Genomic DNA, 27,457 nt, shown 5'->3' with positions numbered 1-27,457 from the left:
CCAATTGATTTCCTTGCATTTCATGATAAAGTGGGTTTATATGTTTTATAAACCTATGGGACGTCATCTTTCCCAACACACAAAATATCATTTATTTACACACATGTATAATTATTCATGAGGTGACCTTGGGGATTGGTGGCTGGAATACAAGCACACAGACACAAACATCTTCATACCAAGAGTCACTGAAATGTAAATATCAATCATTAAAAATTCTAGTTTTTGGCGTCCTTACTTTACTGTAAGACTTCTATCCTTCAAGGTTTGACAGTCACAACGTTTGCATCCCCATGGGTGCAATGTTGGTGGCACAAGTATGATGTGCCAATTCCATTCCATCTGCCGAGATGCCAGAGCGAGAGATGAATGGTCTAGTAGATTCGGCTCTGCTTGTTTCCATCTTGTTAATATGCCTCTGAGAGGCCCACTGTAGTCAGGAGACTCACTCGAGGCTGATCTCCAGAGAGCTGAATAAGATAAACACTGCTATAGGAGGCAGTGGAGACCTTCGGATCTGCGTAAATAACCCTGTACAGAGTAGAGGACAAGTTGCTCTGCTCTGCTCGTTTTGCACAGATGAAACTCAGAGCTGCATTAAGCTGCAAGTCAACAATGAGTCTAATAAGAGCCAAGGAGCTCTTATGGCAGAGCTGTTAGAAAACTCTTGTTAGGACTCCCCGGTAGCGTACCTGATGGAGTGGGTGACCCATATGCAAAGGCCCTTTGGTGCATGTCATCCCCTTTCATATCTCATGCTGTATCAATAAAGGCACCAAAAGCCCAAAGAATAATCTTAAAAAAAAACACTTGCCGATTCAAGCCATAATAACCTTTCTGGATATTGTAAGTCAAGAGGTCTATGATGTAAGCGCCTGTTGGCTCTGTTGTCAGGCAGAAAATCCTGCAGGAAAAGTTACTATTCCAGCATTGCCAACAACTGCGTGCACTGCAAAGCAACCCAAAGAAGGTCAAACAAGAGAAGATAAACCTTTATTAATCCACGGAGGGAAATTCAGGCGTCATAGCAGCAACAGCAATGAGACTGAAACACAGGTGAGGTACAGGTAAGACTACAAACTAAGATAATTACAATAACAATCTAAATCTAAATAAGAGAAGTACTGAGTAGCTGGCACCAAACATCTGCACTGGACCTCTGAAAGAGTGAATCAATGAATAGCATGTACTGTCTTTTAACAAATAGTCTATCTATAGAGATATATGTACATATAAGAATATATGAGTCCATGTGCAAGTAAGAAACTGAAGATGGTCTTATCAAAATGTGACAGGAGAGAAGAGTTGGACAGAAACTGTTGCTCATAGTTCAGCTTAGTTAAGACGAAACTATTAGACTTATTTTCTCTCCATCTCTGAAACGCTTCGCCGACATTGTAGCTCGCTGGAGCCTCGAATCACAGAGTGTCATCTGTTGCAAAGAAGACGAGACGGAAGTTCTCCTTGAATTGCACCTACGTATACAACGGCATCAGGATCACAATCACGATCGGAGATGTTTGAAATTAATGACTAGTACTCGTACAGGTTGTTGTATGAAACTGTTATTTCTGGGAACTGCCTGGGGAATCATTTGAATTAGAAACATGCTGAAAAGTTATTATGGAATCTTTTTCCAATGACGGCAAACACAGATTGCCTACTCCAGCTTTAAGGATGCATCAGAACAAAGTACTTTGCTGTATCAGCAGTCCTATCTCTGCCGATCAAAAGTGGAATTTTCATTCCCGTTTGAGCCCTGGTTTGATTACCCTGGTTTGATTACCCCGGCCACTTTAATGCTGGGCAGGTAGCTAACAATTGGCCTGTGTGAAGTTGTGGGTAAGTGCAGCTGCTCACAATTTCCTGTGAGGCAGCGTTTGTGGTTTATAGGGCCGAGATAATGAGCGGGAAGTGGCTGAAAGCTGCAGAAATATGCACGCTTGATTTGTGCTTCTCAGTGGGATCAGCAGTCAGCAGCCTCACATTAGCAATTTGCTCAATATTAATAAAAAAATATTGCTCAATGCAGCTTTACTTCAAAATGATTTTGCTCTGTAAGCTGCAGAATGTACAGTGCTGTATATTATGAGCTGGGAAATGAATTGCATTGGGAGAATGTTTCACACCTGAGCGGTGCCAAAGCTTCGTGTAGCCACATTACTGATCAGTCGACACTCAGGCGCCTGTTCAAGAAGTTTAATATACCGAAATCACTCGTCTTTAATATAATCTCTTACATTCTGCTTTACAAACCTGCATTCTGTGGCAGCTATTAGAGTCCACAACAGTTTTAAACCCCCATGTTAGCACGTCTGTCCTTAATGAAAATAAAGTTTAGGTGTAGATGTCACGGCTGTCACGCAGCGACGAGTGTCGGGCATCAGTTTGTAGCTCCAAGTCACCAGCTTCCATTGATTGTGACTTGGAGCCTGTCGCAGTGTGAACACAGCAGGAGTGCAGTCTGTGCATCACATCTTTCCTTGACCTCATGACGTTTTCCATCAAGGTCAAAGAAAAGATGTGATTCTGATTATTCCACCGCAGCCCAAGTTTCTTCACACCTGTCAACTGCTCTGTAAAACAGTCGTCCTCTCATGGCCACAAGAAGGTTTCTTTAAGTCACAACGAAGCCCCGGAGAGTTCAGTACTAAAATCAAGCTCCATCAAGTTTAGGGAGGAGTGGTAGCTTGTTTCTGTCGTTGCCCTCACATTCTCACAGCAGGTTGGTGGAATTAAACTGGAAAACTTAGTTACAAGACGATATATGAAAAGCATTTGACTGCTGTAAATAACTTTATTCCAGAACTAAAAACCGACATATTTATTGCTACACACTGCTTCCTGTTAATACATCTGGAGGTGGAAACCTACCATACTTGACTGCAGCATCTTATATTTAAGAGCAAAGTCAAAAGGGCACAAGAGACAATACGAGAACGCCAAAGATCCTTTGGGAAAAATGCACAGCTCGAGTGAGAAGCTTTCAGTTTAATAGCAGAATTATGTGAGGTGAATGTAAAAGCTGAATCAGACGTGTGTCTTCCTGACAAGGGAATACATACAGCAGGATAATGCTCATATTCTTTATCTCTTCTGCATGTAAATCCACACCACGAGGGTCTGCAGGGTACATTCAAACCTTGATCTTCACACATGTAAACACTTTTTAATGCCACAATAATTAGTTCAAACAGCAGAGCAGTTTCCCTGCAGGCTGCAAGACGAGGCACACGTTTACAATGTGTCTGAAGGAAGGAAGGGGATGACGCTTGTTGCACTCAGCAACACTCGGATGTCAAAGGGCAATTGCGCCTTAATGCACGACTGACGCCCCGGGCCCCTGACCGAGTGCCAGGGGCCTCAGGAGACATGATCTTAAAAGAAGTGTTTAAATACAGATATTATAAATTACAATATCAGTGTCTTATATGCCATTATAAGCAGCGCCTCAGCATTTCTGCACCACGGCACGAGACGAGGGGTTGAGACGACGGGGCACTAATTTATTGATACAATCTTCACGTCCTGCAAACTTCATTATTCATGATCATTATCATTAGCAAGCTCTGAAATAATTAGTGAACCGTGCGCACATTTCTGAATAAATATAATAGCTTAAATTAAACATTATTTAAAAGTTTTCTTTAGATATATGGCAAATATTGCCAGAAGAAATAAATGTTCAGGTGAAGGCTAAATATTAAAACAATCATTCAACTATAGCAAGTTTAGTCTTTAAGCTTTAAGCCGTTATCTTTCGTAATAATGATCTAAAACGATTTAAAAGTGCACGGACCCCCATCTCCCAAAACATTTATATATTTTCTTCTTGTGTTGCCGCTGTGCACCCAGGTTCTACTAAAGATTTATATTCTGTTTACTGATTAGGAGGGAAATGCATTTGTCTATTGAATCAGTGTTGAGGGATATTGTGAAGGCAGAGCCTCCAAAACGTCTGTAAAGTCATATGTGTGTGTGTGTGTGTGTGTGTGTGTGTGTGTGTGTGTGTGTGTGTGTGCTCAGTGAAGTGTGCTTAAAGCAAAGTTTAAACATTAAGGCGCATAAAGGAGTAAACACGCTTTTTGATGCTGTTCTTTCCAAATGTAGTTTAGAAACAGGACAAATAGAAGTCTGACAGATGGAGGGGGAAAGGATCAGGGCAGAGCCAAATCCAGATCAAAGGCTGCTCTCTCTGCAGGTTAAGCAACAGTCACATCCATAACCCGGGACAGCTGTTTATGATGAAGAGGATTAGGCATAGCGCACGCATTTCATCAGGATTTACCCTCGCCATTTTCTAAAACTGGATTACGCTAAAGCCTCTCACTTTAGCTGCTAAATTATTTCAATTATTATGCAACTTCTCTCCAGTGGAGGTCAGATGTGCCGGTGTCCCAGGCATCTGGCAGATCAGTCATCATTACCCTCAACTGTCCTTGAGGTTTACCAGTGCAGGAGTGTAAAGAATAGAAACCATCGCTTTTCATTTCAAGGTGACACAAAATCTTCTTTTAGACGCACAGTCAATCAAAACACAACATACAAGGACTGTAGACACAGTGTGACCCTGAGTGTGTGGTGGACTTACGGCGGTGTAAAGACTCTTTCACGGGCCGAGAGAGACAACCAGGGACAGAGGTCCAGGTTTGTTTAACGCAGCCTTTATGTCACATCATTCAGCACAGAATGAAGCTTCATACTAATCTGTGAGTGTTGAATAAAATAGACCAAACAGTGCTCAGAATTAAAAGCAGACGGTGTATCCAGACGGACAGTACGAGAAACATAAAGTGTGTTTCCAACATTAAAGCATGTTACAAGTATGAACCTGAAAATGAGCAAAACACGTCCCCTTTAAACAACACACGTCATGGACTGGTCAGTTTTTTGATTTTCCATTCATGCCATTGTTAAAAGCAGACGGAAAGGTTTGTGTAATGTTCACACATGTAGAGTGTGTTTCTCACTTCCTCTCAACTCATCCAACGTAACACAATGTACACATCTTAATTTAGATCTTCAACAGAATGACCTGCTAACTCTAAGCATGAGTGTAGATCATATACCTGCAGCTGCCGTGCAACACGTGCACTTCACCAACACCGACCTGCCTCAGCCCATCTGTGTCATACCGACGACGTCGTCATTTGGGCCGTTTGTTCCCTGTAGTTGATTTATGTTTCTGTCTGACTGCAGACACGTTGGCCGGTGGTTCCACTCGACTGTTATCAGAGAGAGACAGCGCTGGTCATTTATAAAATGTCCTCTATTGACCGTTTACATACTGGTCCCCACAGTCCTCATCTCTTACTGACGATCGACGTCCTCCTGCTGATCGGAGCATTACATCAAAAGCTTCATTTGTATCGTTTCAGAATGACGGACAGCATTTAGTGGTCGACTATCGACCAGAAGCTTATCGTATTGTGAGGAACATTCATGTCTGTCAGTCATAACCACGAGAACACGAAGGCGTAAATGTGTAATTTTACAAAACACACCTACATATATACCCACATGGTTTTTATTTTTGAAACAAGCTGGTGTAGCTATGATGCACCGAAGGGGGTACGTGTCCATAAGTCAGTCTGACAGCCTACTAGAGAGAGAGAGAGCACGACTGGAAGTCATATTCTGCATGAAAACAGTCCAGGCCATAAACTAATTAAAGAAATAACTGATGCATTCAAATCTCTCATGCAAAGGAAAGAATTACAGCCGTGCGTGCGAGTCATGTTCCTCACAGGCAGCAGGATTGGCTGGAAAGAGGTCACGTGACAAGAGAACGCAGATGTGGGATCCATACTCTGATATCTGGACATTCATTTGAAATGAAACTAACATTAAGCGTGTCAATACGTATCTAATTATTGCACATTATGGCAATCTTTTGGCTTTGTTGATCGTATATCTTACAAATACTATAATTGTCGTACGTCTGGTAACGCTGATGCCACATGTCGCACTTGAATCTGGCTAATCCTAATTTGAACATAATCCAGCCACAACATGCTGTACAATATGCATTTATAAATTATATCTGAATCACAGGATTATGTTCTTTTGTTATTTGACCTTAAAAAGAGAAGATGAACGCTCAGCCAGGTGTTCTGTCTGAACACACTACACGGGCCAACAGCTCCACGAGTCTGAGCTGCACACACTCTCTCCTCCTTCCCCTTTCTCTCCTGGTGAAATTAAAAAAACTGGAGGCCATCCAGGACATTAATCTGCACTTCTCCTTGCTCTACATACTACACACACACACACACACACACACACACACACACACACACACACACACACACACACACACACACACACACACACACACACACACACACTACTGAAGGTCGGTTAGTTTCCATAAAACCAAAACAAAAGGAGAGAATATGACATTACAATCGGCTCTGTTGTTAGCTAAGAAGTGGAACAGCTGTGAACGCGTCTACACGATGAGTTTTTGGTTACACTGCAGAGAAAACGATACTAAATGTAGATCGATTAACTCCACGTAGTGAACGCAGAGCGTCAAAACGGAAATGCAAAGTGAAAAGCGTTGCTGCCTTGCTCATTAGGTGGGAGGTGTGACACAGACTCACAAAGAAGGGGCCGAAAAGCTACAAATGAAACGTGATCGGCCGATACATCATCGTTTTGGATACCTGCCGTGTGGTGAGTTACAACGTAACGAGAAACACACATCGGGGTTGTGCATCGTGTTTGCATTTGGAACATACTGTTAAAGAATGATGTCTGATTCAATCCATCCATGAATCCGTCTCTCTGTTAATGCACTCGAATACTTTTCTTTCTGTTGGATTTTAAACATCAGCATCCGGGAAAACGCCTGAAATATAAAATGTAATGTAGTTTCTTGAACCACAGCGGAGAGTCCCAGGTCATAAATACTCATTAGGTGAAGATAGTGAGAGTTCGGGGAGACTGGCAGATTAATGAGAATAAAGGAGGCTGTGTGTGTGCCGGTGTAATGAGTTGATAATACGCCTAACCCTGCAGAACAAGCTCAACTGATAGAAACTGCGGAACATAAATGTTATTTACTCTTCGGAGGGGATGGAGGGTAGAAGTTAATTGCGGATATATTGGGCTTTATATTCACGCAGCGATGGCCCCTGTCCTCGGCGCTGTGCGGTGACAACTGGTTATTCATTTAGCTGTGACACTCCATCACCACAAAATAATTGCCTCTCCTGCCAGAGATAATATGAGATTAAAATATTAATATAATTTAGCAAGATAATGTATGCAACATTTATTTATTTTTTTATCATAATGAAGTGTCGAAGGGAAGATATTTTTAGCTCCCACCACCCACCGCTTTATGGGAAGTAAATTAAAGAAGTTAACCTCGCTTTGGTTTGAAACGTAGGTAAATGTTGTCGCTTGGACGAATGAAAAGGAATCTTCTGCCAAAGTGTTTGTGTAAACACAGACACTCAGTGCAGAGTGTGAACAGCTTGAAATGTAAACTAGGAGACGAGTGGAGGCTGAACGTGGACATTATTTGTTCAAATGTCGTACATTCAAGAGTGCCCGACACACATCAACCTGCAAAACACTTTTTATATTAACACAGAGGAGCTGCTTCCACATTTTAACGATCAAATGATTCATTGAAAATGGAATTTTGCAGATTAATTGATGATTAAATAATAATTATAATAATTACATAATAGTGTTTTAAAACAGCGTATTTATACCTATAATATATATACCTATTATAACTGTTTTTATTTATTTGTAAAACATATTAATTTATTTAATTTAAGTGGTTTTATTATGAAGGAGCTTTGAGTATTTTTATTACATTTTTCTATGCATACCTCGTCTTTCTACTTCAAATCTACCAACAAATAAATAACTTGATCTGAATATAAACATGCAACGCTCTCTAACGTCGATGCCATTAAACAAAAGCACGGTTTGTAAACATGCTGTACTCTGCAGTCAGACCTGGTGAGCGGACGGGGATGTCCAGCAGACACAAATATATAAAATGAAATCATTCTCAGCCTAAAACAAATCACACAGGTGTCACTTCCTGTCGTCCTCCGGGACTGAATGAAGGCGTCAAGTCTGCACAGCCAAACATAAGATGCCAGAGAGCATGAATATCAAAACGTGTGCACTTTAAAACACAGGTTTGTAATTTCAATGCATGTTAAAAGAAGATTGCAAGGAGAGAAACCTGCGTGCATCAGTATTTCCATTGTTGGGGGAGAAGTACTAATTAGCGATGGAATATATAGTCGCGTGGGTGAAGCATCTTAATGACATGTGACAGTTCACCACAAGGACTGCAGCAGTGTAAGGAAATAAAATACAACTTTTGCCAGTTTATTCATCTGCAGCAGTCAGGAGAACGTAGCCTGCACACACAAATAAATAAGAAACCATAATTGAAGTGCTGCTCGTGAATGCATCTTGCATCATGCATCTTTTCTCTGTGGGATAAAGTACCGGCTGTTTCATGTGAGAACTAAAAGGGGTTGTGCTCTACAGGATACAAAATAAAGTCAACCTAAACCTGTGCTGGATCGAGAATAACTCCATGTTATCTTCAAAGTGTAGTATCTTCAAAGTGGTCTTTCTTTAGTGACAGGGACACTCTGTGGGAAACATAATGGTCACTTTTAACATCATGAAACAGAAGAAATCTCCTGTCGTTCGCCTTTTGTGTACACGAGTTGGGATTTAGGACGCACATTTGTAATCAGATCTAGAGATTTATAACGCCTGATGTCTTAAATCCTCCCCAAACGCTTTAAAGTCAGTGCATAATACAAGTACAGTATACGCCCTATAGAAAGATCTTATGTAACAGTTTAAAAGGGAATTATAAAACAGCTAAATGCAATTTGAGGGCATCTCAAAGTGAAAAAGAAAAGTATCTTATCAGTGGGATGAAGTTGGAGGAATACACTGTAGTTAATATGAAATGAATGCGTGGGTGGAAACCCTTCAGCAATGCAGCGGAGGACATTATCTACTTCATTAATCCTCACAGAGCAGCACACAACACCATGTTCCGTGTGATTAACACTCCTCACCAAAACTTACCTTCCTCATGAGCAAACTGATCGGGTATAGCATGACTGTCATTAAAGACGTTCATTCACACGTTGCAAATGTCATTTTGCTTTTCCTGACGAACAGCCGTGTTCGCAGCATTCAAAGAAAGTTGAAAATGACTTTGAAACACGTCCTCCTCGTCTAAGCCTTTTGGGTTGATCACAAAGCTCCCCCAGAGTTTGTTTCTGGAAGGCAGCGCAGTCTAGAGTAGATGATAGGGAGTGATCCTGGTTGTTACTGACTGGGAATCAGCAGGGGGAGGACATTCACGCAGACTATCTTATCTTGCCTCCCACTCTCATTACTGGGCTCTATTGCTGATGATGCTTAATGCCCAGTAGCGCAATGCCACACTGATCAACCGTTTGCATGCCCTTGCTGGCTGCAAACCTATATAATAAGGACCCTGGCATGCCACAAATCAAACGAAAGCCATGACTTGTTATCTCATTGCAGCTTTTCCCGGGCCTTTGCTGTGGCGCCATATCTCCAGCTTTGAAGTCAGAGCCACTGGCGATGTCTCAAGCGCTGCTGCCATCGAGTGAGCGCCTCTTCATTAAATCCTTGAGCTGCTTCTAATTACGAACTATATCAGGAGGCCCTCGGTGCTGGGCACTGGGGCAGAGAACAATGTGAATGACACAAATGCCAAACATCACAGGGGACAAGCCTCAGCGGACAAAAGAGAGAGCGTCCGTATCTTCGCGCTGCTCTATTTCAAGACCCAACCTTAAAACCGCAGCGTCGAAGCCGTCATTAACACCATTCTTGCCACAGATATCAGTCGGCAACGTGGGACACAAGCAGATCATTTAGATGTTTAGCTGAGTTTATATGCATACTTTAATTGATGCAAAAGTTTCTTCACGTCTGCTGATGTTTCCGAGTCTGCGTCGGTGTTTTTCCCTGTAAGTTAGCAGATCTGCAGCAGGGGATTGTGGGGTGGATTTCATCTGCGTCTTTCATCCTGAAACTCTCAGTTCCCTTGTCACCTACACTCCTAGCTGATCTATTTATAACTTGTAACCATAACAACTGGTCTTTTCTGGTCTTGTCACTAGATGTCTTTGTGCTTCAGATAAAAAGAATATCATAGCACACCCAAACTTTTATCAGCGTTGTCAAAGCCGACGTTACTCTCACGACATGTTAATTCTGGAAACTGAAGCCATCAGCGGGTTTTATGTATTATTAGTATCTTAGAGAAGGAGCATCCCAGAGAAATCATTACCTTTTCAATCCCAGGAACAAATCTGGAGTACTTTGTTCCTGCGTGATGAATAAATTGGCAGTGCTGAAGGGTGACTGGCAGAGATGAATGAGACTTTGAAGAAGAGCATTGTTTTCTGAGAAGTTTCATCTACTTTGCATCAGTTTTCAGGAGCTCGCAGATAGTTTTGGAGCTCAGATCTCGTGACGCGTCTCCTTTCGTCAACGTTTTGATGGAGAGAAGAAAGAAAAGTGTGAAGCATGTTTGATTAACAAACAGTAACACAATCACTTTTACTCAATGATGTAACGTTTTCACAGTAAATGTGGAGTTGTGTACTTACATTATCCTAAATGTTCAAACCCAGAGAAGTATTTCATGTTAATCAGGTAACTGTGCTTTTAAGCTCTTTGCTCTAACGCGGAACAACATGCTACGTCACCTAAATAACTGCACAAGCTCTACGGCAGAAGTAAACCATACTCAGTTACAGTGATACAGCTTTTCTTTCTAGTTGCCATTATGCAACTCAGTACTTTATTGATTTGATATTTCAATATCGATGCAGCTGAGTACGATGACAAGTCATCAAGCTAATGCGTATGTTAGCGTCAAAACGTTACAACGTTCAACACGCTAATAAAGTTATTTTCGTTATGATTGTTTTGACCACGGATAACAGTGTTGCTATAATGTTAGCTAACTGTATGCATCTAATGGTAAGTTTGTCTGTTATGCTACGTTAGCTAACGTTAGCTTGCGGCTATTGCGTGAGAATTAAATGACATCGTTTTGCTTTGTTGTGTTGAGTGCATTGAAGTTCCCTCTGCTCAGCAGTGTAGGTCTGTGTGTCCAGGGTTTTTATTGTGATAATAACAGAAGTAGTGAAGCTGTAGTTTGCCGTCTTGGTTCACGATGGAGCATCTTATTTGATTAGCGTCATAAGTAAAGGCACAACTTACCTCGGCTGCAAACATTTCACACATTACGTCCGTGAACAGGATCTCTGCTTGAGTCACGTCACATAGATTTTCATCGGCAGTGCTGGTTGTTTAGCAATGAAGATAATAACTACACATTACACAGTGAAGCAGGTTACGCTGAGATCACTCTGAGCCACAGTGTGCAGCTGGGGAGCAGTCGCGCAGATACACAGCACGCTGGCAGTTCAGCCTCTCAGGAGCCGAGGATAACAGGCGTTTAGCCAACGAGGGGTGAAGCCATTGTTTGACATCTCGCTGCTGCCACCATCCCAGATCCTTTAGTGAGAACTAATTGCTCCCGCAGGGACCAATCCCGTGGTCACACCTAAATGAACCTGACCCAAGTGCATTGTGGGTTAGGGGTGAGATAGTCTTCAATGTCTAACGTTGCAATCTCGCAGGCAGAAAGATCCAAAAGATCAACTAAACAACACGAGCGTTGGGTGGAGAGAGAAGCTGTAATCCCCGCAGAGAGACTGGAATCCAAAACAGTTTATTTGCAACAGCATTGAGAATAAATTAACAATGCAATTTGTCTTGTGGTGAAACAGCTGCAGGGATTAAAAATTATTATCGAAATCTTATTATTTCTGAATGTGCTCTGACCTTGTTTGTAACATAATTCGGAGCGCCTTAAAAGATTATGATGAGATGAGTCACATTCTAGTTCTCAAATTAAGGAACAGAGCGGTCTGCGGAGGGCCAAAGTGAACGCTGTGCTAAAAATAACATTCAACCCATTTCAATGCCAGAACAAGGTTGAACAGTGGGACCGATCTGTCAAGCAAACTTACAGAGACAGCAGCATTATTTTAGATAGCGAGTTGAACTCTTTATTTTGCATGATGCAATGTTGCAACATCTCAAAAAGTGGATTTGGGATCGGGCCGTGCGTGATGCGGTCCACATACTATATTTAACGGGTGGATTATGAGACGCTGGGCGCCTACAGATGAGCAAAACATACAGACCTTATAGTCCTTGAGCCTCTATTTGTTGTTGATGTGTCTCTTTGTGATTGTTTTGGTCCTTTTGTGGTCTTTTAAAGTCTCTTCATAGTCATTTCTGAGACACTTTGTTTCTTTTTGTGTCTCTTTTCAGTCGATTTATGTTTCTTTGTGGTCATTTTTATTCTTCCTGGCTGGTTGAAGGCCAGTAATCTCTCCAGGACTGTATTCAATGTGGATCACAGTTTCTTATTTATTTGTTGAATACTTTATAGAAATGAACCGTTTCTTCTTTCAGTGCCATATTGATGCCTGGCTTCATGTTACCTCATAAGATTTCATACGGAGAAGAACAACCGTGCTCCCGAGTTCTTATCATAGAAAAGATCAACATCATTAATATAAATAAATAAATCTCTGGTACAAACACAAGCTGTATGAATACAGTTCATACAAACTGTAACGCCGGTTGACAGAACAGGACTCAAAAGCACGACTCAGACACAGGGGAATATCCAACATACCAATCTTTAGTTGCCAGAAACAGGTTCGGTACACGAGGGGGGGGGGGGGGGATCAATGGGAGAGAGGCAAACAAATCCGACAGGAAGCAGGCGCAGTCCAAAGCACAGGCGGAGAGCAGGAATAATCAAGAACATGGAGTCGTTTGGAAAATGCTGGGACGTTTGGTAATGAACAAAGTAATGTCGGAGTTCTGTGAGACGGGGGTGGGAAGGATGTGAATGTGCAAACAAATAATACATATATTTTCTTTTTGCTATATCTACCAACAATTGCGCGACCCCCCTGCAGTACCCCCGCAGACCCCCTGGAGGTCGTGGACCCCCTGAGACCTATGCTCTGAAGGGCAGCTACAACGTGTTCCCTACATTTGCAGTTTAAGAGGAAACACATGAATATAGTGCAATGAAAATCATCAGGGGACAGACCAGACACACACACACACACACACACACACACACACACAAACATACACACACACACACACACACACACACACACACACACACACACACACACACACACACGTGATAATGTTTATTCTCTTCTCTATTCTTCTAATTTGACGCCATTGCTCTGCACAGAACCTGTGAGGAGAACACGGGGATGCTGCAGCTCCATACTTTACATCTGCAGAGTTTTTAAGGACACACATGCTTCTCTGCAGAAGCTTCACTTGTGGGGTGTCGCTGGCTCATCTGATCCTCCTGCTTTCTAAGAACTCTTTGTGTGCTCGCTGCAGGTAAATAATCTCCACTGCTTAAAATGGAGCAGCTTCCAAAAATCTCCCTTTTTCTTTTCATTTCATTTGGTTCGTCTCAACGCTCCGAGAATCACTGCAGCAATAAGCACAGGAGGAGACACAAACAGGATTACTTAGTGTGGGCATGCTGAAAATCAATTCAATACTGTTTCAGTTGCAGCAGCCAGGAGACGTGATTTATTCTCTCTGAGAGCCGTGCAGACTGTATGTAAGCCTCACAAAGCTGAAGTGTCCCTCCATGTATGGTGAGTGTATCAACGTGTGTTAAGCACATGTAAGTGTGTGTTCATGAAGCATGTTGGTTTTATAATGAGTGGGAACATTTTTCAATAAAGAGCCTCAGAAACTTCCTCTTACTCGCAATACAAAACCTCAGAAAGCAGTTCACAGTTACTCCAAATAAGAGAAGTCTTTGTGCCTGTGTTGTACTTTAAAGACTATGCACATTAGCTATAATTGGCATTCTATATTTGGCATTGTGCGTATAATTTGGATAATTTTCTTCCCATGAATTGATGCATGTCAACTGTTTATAAGACACCTGGGATATTACAATATTAGCAGGGTTACTGAGGCATGGACGACCGTATGCCGAGGGTTTTGCAAACAGGGAAAGTGCAGTTTCCATAGTAATGCCCTGATCGAAGCGCTGCTATTCATTCATTTAGTAGATTTCCCGAGCAACACAAAGCAGACAGAGCTCTGTGTGTATCGAGTCATTATGAATAACCCTCTGTTCACAGGGCCACCGCCCGATCTGTTGGGCTGCACAATCTGTTGGACTCCCACACGTAATGTGGAGAAACAGGAATGATGATGTTACATTACATTGCATCACATTACACTGCTTTATTTAGCTGACACTTTTATATAAAGCGACGTACAATAAGTGCTGTCAACCATGTGGGAACAACCCCAAAAAGTGCAAGAATGCAAGAACATCACATGATAATGATAAGCTTCAGTTCACACACGGACAGGCAGACACACTTTAACCAGGCGTGTGATAATACACATCATTACACGTGCTTGCATTGATAATACTAATAAATTGCACTAATTCAAGGACAGCAGGTAAATAAATGTTCACTCGGCTCAAATCTACGGAAGCAAAATGAGCCCATGCAGCAGTTACTTTAGTTTTTAAGCTCATGTTGTTTCATCAGCTGCTGGTTACTTATGCATTGGATAGTTTTTTTATATCTTAAGTAGACATATTGTGTGCACGCACCGAAGCTGCAGAGCACAACTATAATCCTGCATACTTATATTCTTTGTTATATTTTCTATTTGTATAGTTTCTAAAAGAGTTTGGTGCTCAACTTTAGGAGCAACATGCACAGAAAACATACCTGAAGTCAACGGCAGCGCTGACGGTGCGTGTGCTACGACTTTTGGCAGCGATCAACTATTTTCACACAAATAGAAAGATCTGCCAGAGGCTTCAGTGTTTTCACTCTGAAACATCATTTAAAAGTCATTCATAAAGTTTAAAAGACACTTGAGACTTGGACCTATTTTGATATTTTGTATAGTTTTGAACAAAAGCTGTTTTAGTTTATCAGCCAAAAAATACTTTTGGCATTTACAGTGAGACTTAGAGACACTTTACTTTGATGATACAAATATATATTACCTTGAATAAGCTTCCTAATGGTGCTTGAGTTTCCAGACTAAGAGTTTAGTGGATAGAAGAGCCATGAAGTAAATATTAAACATTGCAATGACGATATTATGTGTAAACAGTAATGTATTAATGATGATCAGCTGTTGATTTGACTTATTATTTAAAGGGTTCCTCTTCATTATGTTTTTAGTTCTCCTCAGAGATGTAATCAAATTCACATATATCTTAATATACACGTCCCAACACATCTGAAATGTAAAGTTAACTGTGGTTGTTCCAGGTTTCGGTCATTAGAGGGCGCTGCCAACACTGCAGCTGCTGCAACACTCTGTGAGAGGTGACGAGCAGCAACAGGAGCAAGTTGTTGAGTGTTTTCAATTTAACATCATGAGAGGTTTCCATTGTTACCTCTTTGAATACCTCAATGATTTCCATAATTAATTATATAGTATATATATATATACGGGGACGGATGGGGATCCTGGCTCGCACAATTTGCTCCACATTGTCTAAGAAATGAATTCAGACTCAGAAACACAGAAGAGAGCAAATCTGTCTTTAATATTGTGCTGCTACCTTTAGTACCCATGTATATATGCATATATATATTTATCTATATATATATTTATATATATATATATATATAAAATATATATATAAATTAAAAAATTGTCTAAGAAATGAATTCAGACTCAGAAACACAGAAGACACAGATATATATATATATTTATGTATATATATATATATATATATTTATCTATATATATTTATATATATATATAAAAAAAAAAAATATATATAGATAAATATATATATAAATAAATATATATATATATACATATATAAATAAATATATATAAATAAATAAATATATATTTTAAATATATATATATATATTTTATATATATATATATATATATAAATATATATAGATAAATATATATATGCATATATATATGGGTACTAAAGGTAGCAGCACAATATTAAAGACAGATTTGCTCTCTTCTGTGTCTTCTGTGTTTCTGAGTCTGAATTAATTTCTGAGACAATGTGGAGCAAATTGTGCGAGCCAGGATCCCCATCCGTCCCCGGAGTGTGGGAGTTAGTGTCAAGCCTACTCTGTCATCACACACAGCACAACACACACACTTCACACAGGAGAGAACAACACCAGGACTTACCTCTAAAGGATGACTTTGGATTAATAAAAGTTACTGACTAAGGAACAGCATCTTACTGAACGGTTAGTGTTGCTGAACTCTTCTTGGTTCATACGTTTAAAATGGATTTATGGTCATTTTCTTACAAATTATTAATTGTTTATCATTTGCTCCCCAGAGGAGATTTCATACTTGACCTTAATTCACTGAACATTCATTATTATTTGATAGCACAATGTCACTGTTAATATTGTAATTAAAACTGAGCTCAACTGTGGTTCTTTATAGTAAAGCTTAATAAAAATAGAAGTTTAACCCAAATGATTATTTTGACAGGGTGAAGCTTTATTCATGTAGCATAATATACTGTACACAGTCCCGTGGTCTCATTTAGGAGTCATTGAGGGAAAAGGACATAATGTCTTAGCTAAATCCAAAAAGTAAAACATAAATAAAAATGAATTAGCACATCAAACAACATCATGAAACACGCACGCTCTCCAAAACCCCTCCAGCATCTGGCAAAAGTATATTATCAGTGCAGGCTGAACGCTGGCATCATGCAGAAATCAGTGGTGGCAAAGCATCCAAAACACGATCTTAACAATATCAAACAGCCCGAACTCTTTAGCAGCATCAGCATGTGAAGGCAAGAACTAAATACTAATGGGAACGAGTGAGGACTCATGACAACATGATACCGCAGAAATACAAGCCTCATAGATTACTGCAACACAACCATCGATTTATAATCCAAGTGTAGTCCATGAGATGGAACAAATTCATGCCGTGATGCCAAAAAGTTTCCTTGGAGCGCGGTCTGAGGCTGCAGTCCATGTACTCCACATGCCCAGCTGGTAATCTTTGAACACAGCAATAGAGAGACACAGGGAAGGAGGAGGCCAGGATTTTGGCATTGAAAGGCCGGGCGAGGATTTCTGGTGCTCAGTGATGTTTATCAGACAGCAATCCAACACAAGTAGTATGATGCAGCATGAAGAGAAAAGACTAAATTGAGTGGAGCTGCATGCAGAGACTTGGTGTTCCCTCCTGGAGCTGAGTTCGCTGTGTGATGCTTTGGTAACGGTCAAAACAAGGAGCCTTTCTTGCTTCTTGCTTCACTAGCAGTGATGCTTTCTGGGTTTGAGTGCTAACATGTATCGGTAGGTCTGATATGTGCTGCTTATCCAGGTGTCCTGATGGAAATGACCACAGTTAGATCCTGTCAAGTGTTTTAATACAGCCTGCTTTCACTCTGAGGTGCCTCAAATACCGGGCGTTGGTGTCTTGATACTGACGCACAAAGAACCCTTTAGCGTCTGCATGAGATAAACCGAGCTTTAATGTAGCTCCAATTTAAACCCAGAGCAACGGACGTCAAATTAAGAGCCGCTAAGGGTGGGAAGGAGGCGGGACATCTCCATCACAGGTTCCCGTGTGAAACCAGAAGTTGTCAGGTGACACTGCGTCCCTGAGTCACGTGACGTTATGTACGTGGCTTATTTTAACCAAGGTTGAGCAGTGAAGCCTCTGCACAACGGACACAACCTGCAGTTCATTAAACGGCCACTTGAGGCTCTGAAAGCAATCGATCCCCCATAAACCCCCTCGTTTAAAAACCCCAATTTACCCGCAGAAACAAACAGCTGGATACAGTTTACATCCTGGGACTAAACACGGTTTTGGTCTCAATAGCTAATTTCCCTATTCAGCTGTACCGGGGGTGCATTTTTATATAGTCCTTTGAAACCTCAACAAACATTTGAAAAATGAATTAATTGAAAAAAGAAGCGACTGCTCTTTGCTTAGCGAGCCACACTAAACTGCACTTTTGCTCCAGCCCCCGAGAGAAAGTTCTGTTAAAAATCTATTTTTGCTTTTCTCAGTGAGGAAGCAATGAAACCGGGTCTGGAAACGGGATGAGCACCAATGATATACCAGTTACTGGTCAGTTTGTAATCCCAGTATCACCTGACACTGCTGTCAAACCTCCAGGCAAGGGCATCGACCACCATCAGACAACCGCCACGTATTCAAAGTCATCCTTCAAGCAAAGCTCAAATGAATAATTACTTTCAGAGTAATTACATTTTCCACCATTGTTGACTGTGGAGACCCTCTGACTGTGATCACTCAATGCAACAAAACTCATTAATGAAATCACCAAGCGCTTTCTAATCTTGACAGATTGAATCCCCACGGTTAATAAATATCCTACCCCTGTCCTTTGCACATTCTCACAACAGAATCAAACAGCATCTTGTACAGCTCAGTAGGTGCACTTCCAGATTTATTGGTTTAATTATCACTGAGCCCGTCAGGGCTTAAAATGCATGTAATCATTGAGCTGTAACTGGCTTTTTAAAAATGGAATATACTCTTTGCTATGTACAATGGTTAGTTTTCATTAGTTTATCTTTGAAGCTACACTATGCATATTTAAAATGTTAAATATTACAGATTTATCAGCCTGATTTATCAGCCTGTGTTGCAGCACAGAAGCGTCGGCCGTGCCCACCAGCTGACAGCCTGTGGTGCCACTCTGTTTGCTTCAACCGTACTGCATGTGAAGGCTGTGTGGAGTTTACTTTGATCACATTATGCAGTGTAATGAATTTCAAAAATTTCAAAAAGTTGCCTCGCTCTGCAATCAAGGGAATTGGTCATGCTTGGGGGTGAGGTTGGGGGAGGGGAGGGAGGGGGATAAATCCATGTACAGCTTCAACAAATGTTTTTGAAACGAAGCGGCCATTCTGTTTGCTATTTTCTGAGATGAAAGCAGGTCGGCAACCAAACCAGGTGTGTCATATGAAAGGTATGCCAAGCAGAGCACGGCGTGTCAGGACGCTCTGAGAGTGTCGGGTCACTGGCTTTGTCTTCGTGTCATATACTATCCTTCACAGTGGCCACGCAGCTGCCTCGCTCGACCTTTTCACAAAGCCCTCCAGTCTCTCTGCGTCCTCAGTACTTCTCCTTCACCTATACCTGCTCCGCCACACTGTCTGACTAATAATTAGCACACAGTCATCGGACCTCTCATATGCAGCATATACGATACCTCAGTGCCCCAATGAAACTAATAGCAGATTAAGAAACCCCCTCTGGCAATATGCCTTTTGTTTTATAATCATCAGCCCTCAGGTCAAATGCTGCATCCACACAGGGAACATGAGCACAATGGGAGAGACAGATAGCATCACAGGTACAATCCAATTTCATCATACTCCAGTACACAAGCAGGACAAGCTGAGCACATACTGGAGTGCCTGACAATGATATCAGAGGAAATCAGTGTGATGATGAGAGGAGACATGCAGCACTGTGTCTGCGGTCAGTACTTTTTAAGAAGAAGATGTCTCGGGATACAACACGGCTATAGATCGGCTTTAACAATTACTCAAGCATCCCTGAAGCATTTTGTTTGGAATCATCCATTCAATGGAAACAAAATCCTGCACAAAATCTTATCTTGGCTCCGTTTGAAGAGCGAAAGAAATTCTGGGCAGCTGTGCGAGAGGCACTGTCTTATCTGTGTCAGGATAAATATACTGCAGAACAAATGCTGACATTGGGAGGAACATATTGTTCCTTCGGTGGAGAAAAGGAAGCACATACTTAACTAGATTGTAAGGACACAATATTAGAGTTTACTTTCTTTCAAGCAGTCACCAAAACACTGGCTCACCTTTCTCTTTTTAATATTTAACTAGTGCAGGTGCCTGTTCGGGATGCGCTCGCAGTGAGTCTTTGCAGGCGTCTAGTCGAAGTTCAGACTCGCCAAAACACAGAGAGACGACTGTAAACGTGCAACGTATTTAACTCACACACATCCTCATTTCTATCATCGGTAAGGTTAGGGCACCTTCAGGCGCGCGTTTTTGTGAGAGAAAACATAAACAGTCGCCCCCTAGTGGCTGTTAGCGGACATGGACGTTTTACTTTTACGGGTTAGCTCAGGGTTTTGCAGTTTTCTGCAGAACCGCTGGTCCTCAGCAACACACACACACACACACACACACGCACACACACACACACACACACACACACACACACACATTATTGTTTCTGGTAAAATGAACTAGAAATGAACCGACTATTTTTATATTTTAGACAAACATTAAAATGCTAATCACAGTTTATTATTCCATATTTAAACTACTTTGCCGATTCAACACACAGTTTCATAAAAAAACAATATGAATGCTAATTAAATGTTGTAACGGCCCACGCACATAGACAAGGCCTCATTACTCAGCAATAAATAAAGAATACAAAGACATCTCAAGACTCCAACAGTACGGAGAAGCCCTGACAGGCGACGCTAAAGCCAAACATTAAACAACTTGAAGTTTATTTTGTTTTGTGTTTTAAAAGACAGTCCGGCCTCATTCTAGTAGATAAACTTGAGAACAAACACTTTTTGGCTCTTGAAGTTGTATTTTTGAAATGTGAAGAAAAACACCAAAAGCACTTAATTCGTCCCTGAACTGTCCTCTGAGCCGATGGCGAGGGTGTACGGATGACTGGCAGCTGAAAGTGAAGCTCTCCTCCGTCAGAATATGTTGCAGAGATTGTCAAACATGTTTATCAGTTGGTCTTTACCCAACATGGTTATGATAACATGTGACACAATTACATTTTTTCACCCGCCTCCGTGTCTTTAATTCAGTGGCGGTTTGTGAAGGTGACTGTAAATCAGTTTGTTTGAGGGTCGAAAATAAGACACGCAAATTACAGGGTTCTGACACTGTGTCCATCAAAAGACATGTCTTCTGCTCAATTGTCCTTTTGGAAATTGCTCTGAATAACGGCACCAGCTGAATGTTTAAAATGGAAAACCTTTTCCTCGTCTGGTCAAGGTCAGTGTGTCGTACAGGACTGTTGCAGAGCAAAGGACAACACACAGCTGAGTCATCTCGTCTCGTTGTTTACTGACTGATTGACACGTGTCCTGCTCACTGTTGTGCAGGGAACTGTCAACAGAAACAGATGCAGGCAGAAAGGTAATAGATGAAGCATTCAATAGTTTTCTTGCAAAGAGTCGGATGAGAAGATTGATGTTTATATATCTGTATAATAAGCATAGAGACTGGAAACAGCTCCAGGAACAGCAGAGACTCCAGGAGTTTCCACTAATCAACATAATTGTCTTTTTAACACTTATTTGTACAGATAAAACCGAGGAAATGTAACTTGCTAATGACGTTCAGCAATTAGTGTGTGGTGTGACTTTGAGCAACATGGTGCACGTCGATGGCAGACACCAAAGGGGGAAGTGTTGTGTAGTTAATGAGAAGTATTGCATTACTTCCCCGTGTACCTTTAGGAAGTTACACATTGTGAGTTGTGCAGAAGTGACACATGTAGCTGTTTTTCACTAACTGTTAAAGTAGAACATCTAATTAAAGCACAGCTGCTGCCCTTTTAAAAGAAAATATTCTTTATTATTTCCATTCAAATGAATTGCAGACTCGTCCTGACCTTGACCATCAAAACGTTTATTTCTTCTGTGTCTGTTCTGACGGCTTCATCCTGAGGATGTTTAATGCCGTTGTCCTTAAGCTGGGCCGAGAATGGCAATGATTTGAAAAGGTCTACTCAGCTGGCCATCCAACATGGACTCATTTCCATAGATGGCTGAATAAAAAACTGACAAGTCTTGGGAAAAACTTCATATTTTAAAAATTGAGCTAGGGCAGGGAATGAGGACATCTCATTGTAGCTCAGGGAGATAGAGAGGAACGTGATCAGATGCCTAAAAGAGATTCAGGTGCTGGAAACAGAAATTTAATGATGTCCCAAGAGAAGACAAAGCCACAGCAGGCTGACCCTGTCAAGTCAAAGCCAAGGTTAGTTACCTTGCCAGGGCACAGGACATGTAAATGGGCTTGTCCCTCTTCCCACTTTGACATTTAATGAGCTAAAATAATCTACCTCATTAAAGTGTTAGTGCAACTAGCAAAGTTTAGGGATGTGTGTTATTGTTTGTGCGCTGTTGTTTGGTGTCCATTGGGGTCAGACATACATCTGTCCTTCAGCATCCCACAGTAAGCACATGGATTAAAAGCAAAGCAGACATGCTGCTCACATGCAACAGTGTTCCTGTCATTTGGCTGCACACGCTTTTTCTACTGTGACAGATGGTGCGGTCAGCTTGAAAACAATAGTGAAGGACACAACACCCAAGATGTCGCGAAACGTCCCCGCATCCATCTATATTGACTTAGTGCGAGCGGCAGAGAGACGACCTCACGTTGGGCTCGCCTCATAACACACTACATCAACTTTATACAGAGTGTATCTCTATTGCCCTGCTCAGAATCCTCTCATCAAGCAGGACCAAAGGCCAAGTGGCTGCACAGTCCGCCTCGTGCCAGATTTACAACATACGAGAGGCCTTGAGACACATTCTTGCATTTTCTCCACACAGTACATGACATGACATCTGTATCGCCTCTCCTGGGAGATGCAATCTCCACAATCCCCACTGGCCTTATGGACGCTTCTTGCTTCACTGTGTTAATTAATCTCAGCAGTTTCAATGCATGTGCAGCCTCCTTTAACTGGGACTGTTCACGCTAATCTGCAATGCAGTACTGTTTTTAAACTCACCATCTTTTAGCGTTAGCCGCGTGGAGGTGACATTTAGCACACTTTGACAGATCAAATCAATACTTGTATTGATGTCAGCGGCTCCCAGGGTTAGGGTTCAAGGTTGACTTTAATATCTCCTCAGGGAAATTCTGTTGGACACAAACAAAAAATACAATCCGCCCGATCAAGGATTTAGCTACAACTGGTTTTCCATTAACACTTTAAAACATAGCTTCTAACAAAGGGAAGTAAAAGTTATGACTCTAAACACAAAGTGAATGAAAGTTTCAGCTGCTTTGTTCTTGCAAAATGTTTCTTTTATTCCCTAAATGATGATGATAATTGGTAAGAAAACATATTCCCTCTGTTGTATTGTATTAGAAAAACACTATTAATTACCTTCCATGATTATAAATGGGTGAGTCACCTAATCTTTCATAAATAAAAAAATCTGAATTCCATGTATTTCGGGTTTTGCAGGCTTTAAATAAGTAAAATTGGTGTTTAATTATTGAAATGTTTAATAAACAAGAAAATACAAAAACAAGAACAAACATCGGCCATGGGGTTTGCACTCGCTGACTCCTTCCAGAAAAGAGATTGAGCCATTATCCTCATATTTGAATGATGATTGTGTCTTTGATAATCTCTGACTACTTTGTATTAAACCAAACACAACCTGGACCTTCACCTCCAGACAACTAGCCCTGCAGACAAGTAACAGCAGCCATGTTTCATATCAGATCTGTAGTTTGTGTCATTATTATGGTAAAAGTAAATAACAACACATGAAGCTTTGTGACGGATGAAGGTCTGATGCATTTTTCTTGTGACTGTTCAAAAGTGAAACAATGAAATAAACCAGGTTTGTGTTGAAACTCTCATTCACAGAAGCATTTCAAGTTTTTAAGTCTTCATTTGATATGATGCTCACTAGTGTCATCAATAAAACAAGACATATCACTCCTCTCTACTTGTGAGGTACCATTCCATTGAGTCCAGAGTTTACCATCTAAAGGCCCTGTCACACATATCCGTATAACAGAAACGTATGCCGGCGCATACGAAATATCGGCAATATGTTGATATAAATTAAAGGTAAGTTGTGATCGTTCGAAGGACGCAGACGATATGCCGAACACACCAGACACACGGCCCAGTCACACAGTTCGTATGGCAGAAACATGCCGGCGTATATGAAAAGTAGCTCATAATGTGTCAGAGTCCAAATACGTCCAACTTTTCCACAGCGGTGTTGTAGCTGACGTATACATAATGAATACATAACAAATTATTATACGCATGTCAAACATTGATAGCGTATCACTTACCTATTTAAAACTAGCTGTCCTGTAGAAACACGTGTAATAAGTTACTCCGTCGTCAGGCATCATCTTAACATAGGGTGGGAATAGGTTATCCACTCGTTACCAATACATTGGCTGTAGGATTCACCGTCAGCCGATGTAGCCGATATCTAACGTACCTCTAACGTAGTCACGTAGGTATTCACGTACTGTATTTACGTACTATATTTACGTAGGTAAATATTCACAAACTGTATTTACGTAGGTAAATATTCACGTACTATATTCACGTAGGTAAGTATTCACGTACTGTATTTACGTAGGTAAATATTCACGTACTGTATTTACGTAGGTAAATATTCACGTACTGTATTCATGTAGGTAAATATTCACGTACTGTATTTACGTAGGTAAGTATTCACGTACTGTATTTACGTAGGTAAATATTCACGTACTGTATTTACGTAGGTAAGTACTTCACGTACTATATTTACGTAGGTAAATATTCACAAACTGTATTTACGTAGGTAAATATTCACGTACTATATTCACGTAGGTAAATATTCACGTACTATATTTACGTAGGTAAATATTCACGTACTGTATTTACGTAGGTAAGTATTCACGTACTGTATTCACGTAGGTAAGTATTCACGTACTGTATTTACATAGGTAAGTATTTACGTACTATATTTACGTAGGTAAGTATTCACGTACTATATTTACGTAGGTAAGTATTCACGTACTGTATTTACATAGGTAAGTATTTACGTACTATATTTACGTAGGTAAATATTCACAACTGTATTTACATAGGTATGTATTTACGTACTATATTTACGTAGGTAAGTATTCACGTACTATATTCACGTAGGTAAGTATTCACGTACTGTATTTACGTAGGTAAATATTCACGTATTGTATTTACGTAGGTAATATTCACGTACTGTATTTACGTAGGTAAATATTCACGTACTATATTTACGTAGGTAAGTATTCACGTACTATATTTACGTAGGTAAGTATTCACGTACTGTATTTACGTAGGTAAATATTCACGTACTGTATTTACGTAGGTAAATATTCACGTACTGTATTTACGTAGGTAAGTATTCACGTACTATATTTACGTAGGTAAGTATATACGTACTATATTTACGTAGGTAAATATTCACAAACTGTATTTACGTAGGTAAATATTCACGTACTATATTCACGTAGGTAAATATTCACGTACTATATTTACGTAGGTAAATATTCACGTACTGTATTTACGTAGGTAAGTATTCACGTACTGTATTTACGTAGGTAAATATTCACGTACTGTATTCATGTAGGTAAGTATTCACGTACTGTATTTACGTAGGTAAATATTCACGTACGTATTCCATATTTATGTATGTCTAATGTAACGTAACGTCTGCATACCTTATGAAGCACACGTCTGGTACGTCTTGTAATTTTGAACATACTCAAAACATCAGCTTTCAACAACGCACCCCAGCGTAACACCGCCTGCTCTTAACGAATACTACTTATACCTTACCTTATACCAACGTACACCAGCGTGTTGCCGATATTTTGTATCCGCCATATTTTTGTATATCTTATGCATTCGTTGGGTATTCGTCTGATACATTTTGTATTGTAAGTGATGCGCTATCAATAGGTTAGACATGCGTATCTGAATATGTTCACTTTTCCGATCCGATGAAAAGTTGAATGTATTTGGACTCTGACAAATTTTCATATACGACAGCACACGTTTCTGCGGAGATGTGTGACAGGGCCTTTAGAGAGCTTTATCCTTTAGCATCTGTTTAATTTATAAGCTACTTACTGACATCAGGAACAATAAGTTCCTCAACATCGCAATGCTGCATGTTCAGACATAAAAGGAGAAAAAAACACCTGAAACTATAACCAAAGTACAGTGTGCGTACAGCACACATGCACCACAGAAACGTATGGAAAGTTGCACCTCAGTGGAGACATTTGCAGCCCCACACTTTGCATATAAATATTTTTTAATTTCCCCAGCACCGCATTAACTGAAGGGAATTGCAGTGTAACTACTTCAGCATGCTTTAGCTTCTGTACAACACCGAGGAATCTAATTTAGTTAATTAAAGTTGTATTATGTGGCTCGGCTAATAATGCTGATTCTGATCTCAACCAAAACATGCATGTTCAATTTAGCAGACCAGTTAATGCAAGTGACCGTGTCAAATGTATAATAGCATGTTAATCCAATTAAGTTTATTAAATCATTGAAACCTCTGCATGTCTGCCTTCCTGCGTGTACCTTGTTGGAGTGTTTCTGTAGAAGTGTTTCTGGAGGAGTGTTTCTGGAGGAGGGTTTCTGGGGGAGTGTTTCTGGAGGAGTGTTTCTGGAGGAGGGTTTCTGGGGGAGGGTTTCTGGGGGAGGGTTTCTGGAGGAGTGTTTCTGGGGGAGTGTTTCTGGGGGAGTGTTTCTGGAGGAGGGTTTCTGGGGGAGGGTTTCTGGGGGAGGGTTTCTGGAGGAGTGTTTCTGGGGGAGTGTTTCTGGGGGAGGGTTTCTGGAGGAGGGTTTCTGGGGGAGTGTTTCTGGAGGAGTGTTTCTGGGGGAGTGTTTCTGGAGGAGTGTTTCTGGAGGAGGGTTTCTGGGGGAGGGTTTCTGGGGGAGGGTTTCTGGAGGAGTGTTTCTGGAGGAGTGTTTCTGGGGGAGTGTTTCTGGAGGAGTGTTTCTGGGGGAGTGTTTCTGGGGGAGTGTTTCTGGAGGAGTGTTTCTGGCAGAGTGTTTCTGGGGGAGTGTTTCTGGGGGAGGGTTTCTGGAGGAGTGTTTCTGGAGGAGTGTCTTCAGATCTCGCATCTGACGTGTTTCCAAATTGCCGATCTTTTTGCTACATTTAACAACTATTAGAGCTCATGCTGCCGGCTACTTTCACTGGAAAATTGTTGGAAATATTGTGCTGAAAATCTATCTTACTCTTGCTAGCTTCTCTAATGTTACCTACACAATCTTTAATAACAATAATTTCATTCCACCCCACTGACAGGCTACATTTAACAAAGTATCTGCCTCTTAAGTCCACTCAGACCTCTACTGAATGCTTTTTTTTTATTATTCCTTCAGGGACCTTCGTGACAGATGATATTCTGCTCAGATAAATATGCACAGGTCTGCCCATATGCCTTGACCCCAGACACTTTTGAAAACAGCAAAGTCAATTTCTTTTCCACATGTGGAATTTATTGGTTTTCAC

General features: G+C 40.8%; 1 protein-coding gene across 1 annotated transcript; it reads right to left on the bottom strand.

The window, feature by feature from the left end:
- Positions 1-115: 115 nt before the first annotated feature.
- Positions 116-27,063, bottom strand: LOC115005023 (proline-rich proteoglycan 2-like). Its single transcript, XM_029426801.1, has 2 exons — positions 26,518-27,063; positions 116-142 (listed from the first exon to the last, which is right to left on the bottom strand). The coding sequence occupies exons 1-2, from the start codon at positions 27,061-27,063 to the stop codon at positions 116-118; spliced, it is 573 nt and encodes a 190-aa protein (XP_029282661.1).
- Positions 27,064-27,457: the final 394 nt, after the last annotated feature.

The sequence above is a fragment of the Cottoperca gobio genome, unplaced genomic scaffold (genome assembly GCF_900634415.1).
Source record: "Cottoperca gobio unplaced genomic scaffold, fCotGob3.1 fCotGob3_240arrow_ctg1, whole genome shotgun sequence".
In the NCBI taxonomy this organism is placed as follows: Eukaryota; Metazoa; Chordata; class Actinopteri; order Perciformes; family Bovichtidae; genus Cottoperca; species Cottoperca gobio.
Note: the sequence above shows the minus strand (reverse complement) of the source record. Positions and strands in the feature narration are given on the sequence as shown.

Coding starts and splice junctions, on each gene's coding strand:
- LOC115005023 (XM_029426801.1), bottom strand. CDS start 27,063: ATGCGAGATCTGAAGACACTCCTCCAGAAACACTCCTCCAGAAACCCT. Junction 143..26,517: donor TACAGAAACACTCCAACAAG/GTACACGCAGGA, acceptor CTTGTATTCCAG/CCACCAATCCCCAAGGTCAC.